At 57.1% G+C, this 6,983-nt stretch overlaps 2 protein-coding genes across 2 annotated transcripts; one reads left to right on the forward strand and one right to left on the reverse strand.

Moving 5' to 3' along the window:
* Window positions 1-1,757: 1,757 nt before the first annotated feature.
* On the forward strand, window positions 1,758-5,482 carry BKCO1_37000175 (proteophosphoglycan 5; the record flags this gene model as incomplete). Its single annotated transcript, XM_020275058.1, has 4 exons — window positions 1,758-1,924; window positions 1,982-2,323; window positions 2,388-4,364; window positions 4,411-5,482. 4 exons carry the CDS (start codon window positions 1,758-1,760, stop codon window positions 5,480-5,482), a joined length of 3,558 nt encoding a protein of 1,185 aa, XP_020128811.1.
* Window positions 5,483-5,997: 515 nt separating this feature from the next.
* BKCO1_37000176 (uncharacterized protein) lies at window positions 5,998-6,983 on the reverse strand (the record flags this gene model as incomplete). The annotated part of the gene is made up of 4 exons (XM_020275059.1): window positions 5,998-6,312; window positions 6,370-6,494; window positions 6,558-6,677; window positions 6,734-6,983. The coding sequence occupies 4 exons, from the start codon at window positions 6,981-6,983 to the stop codon at window positions 5,998-6,000; spliced, it is 810 nt and encodes a 269-aa protein (XP_020128808.1).

Below are 6,983 nucleotides of genomic sequence, written 5' to 3' on the forward strand. Positions count from 1 at the left end.
ATCCTCGGCAAAACCTTTCTAGCTATTCGTCTATTTTCTTTTCTTTTTCTTTTTGCTAAAGTCATCATTTGTCCGTCCGCTGCAGCTTACCAGAACTTGGATGCTCGAACTGCGGTGCAAACCCACGATTGGAGACAGGGGAACACTAGGCCGAACGAGAATCTGAGTCATCACCTGCTTATCAGTAGTTTTCGCTTTCGTCGCCTATATGACCATGGAGTGCAAAGAGCCTGGTGCTTCACCGACGTTTGAAGGAGATTTTGCGTGCATCTGACTGATGAATGAGGTGGAACTCAAGCATGTTCTCCACTTTTGCGTAGTTGGAAAGGATATACGACAACCAGTCGAAGAGGAGGGCACTGCGAGTGCCACGAAAGCCTTAGAACCAAATCCAAAGAAGAAAGAAGAATCGGCGACCCTTGATGGAGGATCTGGCATACTCCAATGTAGTCATGGAAGAAACCTCGTCGAAGCGCTAAGACAGTGGTGAGTGGTGGATAGATCGGCTTAGTAGGTTGCGTGCGGGGGCCAATGACGTCATTCGATCGTCTAATTGGCTGGACGGTCCAAAGTGGCTGTATGGTTTACAATTCGTCATGACTGAGCTGGCCGCTATGCACGCTCGAGATAGACAGGGGGCTTAAAGTTGTGTGTCACGCGGGCGGTCGGGGTGCAGCCGGTAGGGGTTTGGACACGTCAACGTCCAGCCGAAGTCCTGACGAAGAAGGTCAAGCATTGGTCTTGGGAAGTCGGGCCCTGTTCGAGCCAGCGAACTGTCATATCGTCATGCCCTGCAACCAGACTTGTCGAACCCCCGGGACGAGATTGTTGTCTATCAGATGTGATGACTGGCTGTGTAAGCCTGCGCAGAATGTCAGCTTACTGACAAGTCCGTGGGGCGGGGCATGCCGACAGACCTCGGACCCTGCTCAGTCAAGTTCGGTCTGCTACATGGGGCAAATTACACAAGGATAAGTATTGATTTTCCGGTTTCATTTTCCGGGCTTCTTGCAGATCAAAGCCGTCAGGCAAGAGAGCCGGCGGTGGAAGCCATGTAAAGGTGAGCGAAATGACAGAAGAGTTCTCGATAGCATTCTACGTGTATGCGATGCATGAAGACACTAGCTACACATGGTACTCTCAGCATTGCAGATTCGGTCCTTACAGTTCAAAAAGACTCGCCGGGAAGTTCAGCAACGGGACCGGATGCGTCGCATGTGTCGCGGCAGCTACTTCTGGTTTTGGAATAGCTAGGTCGAGTGATATGTCCGTCTCAGTCGTGGAATGCCCGGGTGTCGAGAGACAATGTGGCAAACGGAGTGACACCCGGCTGGGTTACGCGAGAGCCCATGGCGGCAGCACGCATGGTGAGCAGCACGGCGTCGGCAGCATGTGCTGGTCGCAGAGGTCAGCCACCAGGTCGTGTGCGAGGGCTTGGGCGGGTGCGGGCGGCGGATGAGTGGATTGTGTCGCGGCTGGGGCGGGCGGGAGTGGATAAGCGGCGTGGTCAGACGGCCAATGGGCGACGGCGCAACCGCCGAGAATGTAGCGCTCGGGCGATTAGTAACTGCCTAAGCCGGACCGGACCTGCTTCCTGCTTCCTGCTGGCGCGTGCACCTCCAGACCTGCCGTGCACGTCAAACTTCGTAATCTCCATTCTGTCGTCGGTGCCGTCGCCATCCATTCTTCCAGCCCTTGGGTGCATCCCTCCCGCCCTGCTCGCTCCCTCGCCGCCGTGCGCCTCCCCCATGTTCAACATGAGCGACGACGAAGCCGACACCATTGTGGTCGCAATGGCAGCCCCAAACGGCCCGCTTGGCGACTCGTTCGAGGTCGATGTTGCCGCTGGCTCCGTGCGTCCAAACTCACCTGCCAAACTCCCGCGCAAGAGGAGGACACCTGCCGCCCGCCGCACCCCACTCGTGTAGGTATAATCACACCCACCCAACGCCACATTGCCCACTGCTGACCGTGTGCCTAGCCCCGCGCCTTCTGTCAGGCCCAAACGCAACACCACCAGGAATTCCCGCAGCGGAAGCAGCGTTGACAGCGCGCCCTACTCGCACTCACCCTCACCCTCAGTCGCATCCACCAACTCGGCCGCCAGCACCGCCACCAGCAGCCCTATCAACCGTAACAGCAGCATCGCCAATGCCGCCGCCATTGCAGCTGCCCAGAACACGCGCCTTGTCCGCATGAAGAAGCAGTTGTGCACCCAGTGGGGCATCCAAGTCACCGACCTCAACGTCACCTTCAACAGCACCAACGTCGCCAATGGCCCACCATCGCCATCGCCGTTGTCGGCAGAACCGTCCGTGGAGCAGTCCGTGGAGCAGTCGGCGTCGGCGTCCAGGACGTCGGCGTCTACTCGTGATTTTTTTTGCCAGGCTTGCTCGCATGGCCGAGCTTACCGACGCGAGCTTTACCCAAGCCATGGTTGCGTTGAAGAGGGCCAAGGTGCAGAGGCTGACAGGAGGTTCTGAGGCTCCTTCTGGAGCGGGGGAAGGCCGTGGTGATTCGGACGACGAAATGGTAAGCTGGATACCAGATGATGTGGATCGGGCGACGGATTTGATCATGGCCGAGGCCAAGGCAGGGGCGGGAGACTCAGTGTCGAAGAAGAGAACCGCGATTCAGGCTGGGGCGCACGAGGAACGACCAAGGCCAGCCCCAGCCGAAAGGGAAATGGAGGTCGGTATTCAGAAGCGTGCTGGTGCCCAAAAGGGCCGGCCGCCGCCCGTGGAAGTGCGTAATGAGTTGGCTGGAAACAGACCCCAAGGTCTGCCCACCCCAACCGATGAGATGGATACACGCTCAGAAAGGGCGTCCGTGCCGCGTGCCAGCTCTATTGAAGCCATGAGTGAGGCCCGGCATGATGCACCACAGGTAAAGCCTATTCCGTCGATGCAGCCTCAGTCTCAGCTGCAGCCAGCGGTGGTGATCGGTCCGGCGCTGGAACCGGCGACGACTCCATCACAAGCACCGTCGGAAACACCTTGCCTTCAGCCCCACGCAAAAGTAGTGACTGGGCCGGTACTGGTTCAGTCGTCTCTACCACCGGCGCAGACGACGCGTCCTCAACCTCAGGCCCAGGGACACGTACTGAATGGCTCACCGCAAGAACAGCCGACCCCATCACAGATAGAACCAACACTATCTGAGTCTCATCTTCAGCCCCATCGTCAAACGGAAGAAACGAAAGGAGTGGTGCCAGTTCAATTGACACCATTACAAGGCCAGGCATCTCAACTAAAAACGAGTAATGAAACAATACAGACACAATCAACTCTATCACAAACACACAAGACAAAGCGCCAGAATCAGTCTGACCCTAGCACCGGCTTGGTAGCTGAAGCGGCGCAATCCCACTCAGTCCCGTCGCAGGTACAGCCCGCACAGTCCCATTCTCAGTCTGGGCGTGGCACAGAGGAGACGACACCTGCAGCGCGAACCGACGCAGCTACATCACGCCCAAATCCCCAGACCGAATCGGTGAGCGAAACGACCCGTCCCAAGTCGACCCCATCGCAGACGCCGTCCCAACCACCGCCAGTAGAGCAAATCACACTATCGCAGGCGCTGCGTGAAGCCGAGCCTCCCTGTGGGGTCGGTGTGCGACAAACACCAGAGCCATGGAGCACGCGAAAACGAAAGGAACTATCCACTCTAACTCATCCCTACATAGCGCAGACTAGTGTGTTTCCAGTCCGTCCCTCGACAGCCAGTCCTACGCTGCCACGGCCACAGGCGCTGCCACAGCCTGCATCAAACAGCACGGCGCCCAACAGTCCTATATCTGGCGGCGCTGTGACGAGCCGTCGCATGTCATATGACCCAGTTTGGATTGGCATAGTGCCGAACGGAGTGGCATCAAGCAGCACTGGCTCCAGTGGTTACGAGCCGAACTCCCCGAAGACGAATTGTCAAAGGGCAAATGCGCCGCAAATGAGTGTTCCAATGCCAAATTCTGCCATGCCTACTGCTCCAATGTCGATAGTGAACACTACGATGATGAATGCCGGGGCGCCCAGCCTTGGAGCATCGAATTCTCTAGTACAAAAGAGCCCAGTTTCAAACGCTTCAGCATGTAACGCCAATCTACAGAGCGCAGCAATCAACGGCACTGCGTCTGGTAACATACCCAATGACACAACCTCCGGTGAGTTCAACGACTCAGCACAGCGACCGGTGGGTCTTGTAGAAGCAGGCGGACAAAACGCCGGCTCGTATCAACACAAGGGAGAAGCCACGCACGCTCAATCCCTGGCTGGAACTCATTTGGAGGCATTGGGACGTCTTGAGAATGATCAAACTCTGCCACCCCCTGTCTTCGACTATATACTGCAATGCTTTTCTAGCTTAAGGTAAGCTCGACCAACCTCACTACCAAGCTCCTGCTAACCCTACTAGTGCCTCACATGTAACAGTCTCACCAGTCACCACAATAGCGAGAACATCCTCGCGGTCTTCCTTCATGCTGTTGCAATACAGCACCATTATGGTACCTTTCTACATGGAGAACAGCTGGACGCTTGCGTCTCTCAACCTTGAATCAAAAGCAATGACTATATGCGGCCCACAAACGGAACATACCAGGACAGAGTCGGCTGCCATCAGCTTCTTCGCCACCTCACTTGACGACACCGACCACAAAACCTGGAAAAAAACGTACATTTCCTTGGGCCCACCACCCAACTACTGGGACCAGCCAATCGTCTGCCTTGTCGCCGCCATCCACATGTTTTGCGGCCTAAACCTCCTCGACCAGAACCCCGACCCGACCGTCTGGCGCAACGTCCTCGTCATCCTCCTCAAAGGCCTCACCCCCGGCTCTCCCTCGATTCCACGACCCACACACAAGCACGACAGCGACCCGTTCGCCGCAAAAGATCAAGACGTCGACCCAGCAAAGTTCGCCGTGCCCCCTCCCCCCTGCCCCCTCTACATCAAAAACTACCTCGCCCACATCAACAAGGCGCTCGCCGCCTTCCGCGTCCGCTACCACGATCGCCTCACCGAAGCTCGAGGCCTCGCCTCCCACGGTGCCCACGCCAGGACTTTGTTCTCGCGCCTGCTCGAGCCCGCCTTCCTCGCCGAGCAGAACCGCGCGTACGAGACGCGGCTGGCCGAGATGCGGGGGCTCGTGGATCAGACGGAGGACATGATGGAGACGTTGTCGAGGTTGAAGGCGCCGTGTTCGATGGGGGAATTGAAGGACTGCGTGGAGGGAGCGAAAAGGGTGGAGACGGCGGATGCGGCGAGGATGGAGCGGTTGGAGTGGGTGACGGGGAAGAGGGACTGGGTGGGTGGGATGGTGGGCGATGTTGCTGATGAGGCGGAGGGGAGGGCGAAGAAGTTGGAGGAGTCGTGGGGGGACTTGTGGGGGACTTTGGACGGGGAGTTTGGGAGGTTGGGGGCGCTGCTTGGGCCACATCGGAGTGGTGCTGGTGGCAGCGGTGGTGGTGGTGGTGAGAAGGAATGAGAATCCGGGAAGAAGGTCCGTGGGACGGGTGGTGCACCAGACGAAAGGCAATGGCGCTGTAGCGACTGCTGGAACGACTTCTGGGAAAAATGTTGATGATTGATTATTTATTCAGCGGTCCGGATATTTTGACTGGTACGGTCATGATCGCGTACCAGATCATCCGGGTTAATAGGCACAGAAAGAGACCTTCTAAATATAGCTAACGGTTTCTTTGTCTTCTTCCTCGCGGATGTGGAGAGGGCTTGCATGGAATACTCAACTACTTCCGAGACCAACAGCGGATGTCCCTGATGCAGCTTGCAATGGATGGCATGAACTGTACAGGCCGTGAGGTGAGAGCGAGGATATTCGCCGCGCTTCTGCACCACCCACGACATAAATCCTATCAACATCTTACACGCGCAAAACAAAAATTTCACCGATTAGCTACAACCTGTCTAGACAAAAAGCCACCAAACGCCAAAACAAGAGCCCCCACATACCCAACCGCCATTACCCCAATTTCCTGCTCCCTACACCCATTTCGGGTTCGCCCGCGTCCTAGCATACGCATAGATCGCCCCATAATCCTTGCACATGTGCGTGCTGCCCACGCCGAAGGTGCCGTACCGCAGCGTATCACGGCCCTCGGCGATTATGTACGGGTCCGCGCCCTCTAAGGCCGTGTCGCCGCAGCACATGATGGACTGGCGGATGTAGTCGAAGCAGTGCATCGCGTGCGCCGTGTCCTCGGCGTGCGACGAGTGCGCGTCGGGCTTCGAGCGGGATGCGTGGTCCGTGTCGGAGCCGCCGCCGTGGGCTTGGAGGAACATGCGGAGGATGGCGTCCTAGGGGAGAAGGTGTTAGTGGGGGTGGGTGGGTGGGTGGTGTTGGGACGGACGTACCAGGCAGTGGATTTGGTGGAACACGGAGACGGCGTAGTAGTATGGGTCGGAAGGCTCGTCCTTTTGTAGCGGTGGCGGGAGGGTGGCTTGTGTGGGATCCTCGATGGGGAGGAAGCCTTCGCCGTCTGGGTGGAAAAGGTGGTTGGTGAGACAGGATATTCGGCATGATGGACGTTGTCATCACTTACCAGGTATTAGTTTGCCCCAGTTGTCGAGTATACTCTGTCGCTCTGTTTTGGAGAGCTTGGAAACATCGACTTCGGGTCCATATGATGAATCGTTCCAGAATACTCGTGGAACCCTTGGAACTGGAAAGAGAGCAAGATCAGTACGTCTCTGCGTCTGCTGGGAGAGTGGAACATACACTCAGGCACAAGCCCGTTGATTTCCTCGCCCAGAGCAACTCGATCATGCGACCAAAGCTCTGAGAAGATGGTATAGAATAGCCAGAAGCAGGAAGTGGCGAGGAACGCCCCGACGGCAACGGCAACAGGTGTAGTTGTGAAGTCTGCAAGTCGACTTCGGGAAAACAGTGACGATAGAGAGGATTTCCGGGTGCGACGAGGAGAATGAGTGTCCTCCTCGCCATGAGGGACTGCCAGGTACTCTGCCAT

The sequence above is a fragment of the Diplodia corticola genome, assembly GCF_001883845.1.
Source record: "Diplodia corticola strain CBS 112549 chromosome Unknown scaffold37, whole genome shotgun sequence".
NCBI classification, from domain to species: domain Eukaryota; kingdom Fungi; phylum Ascomycota; class Dothideomycetes; order Botryosphaeriales; family Botryosphaeriaceae; genus Diplodia; species Diplodia corticola.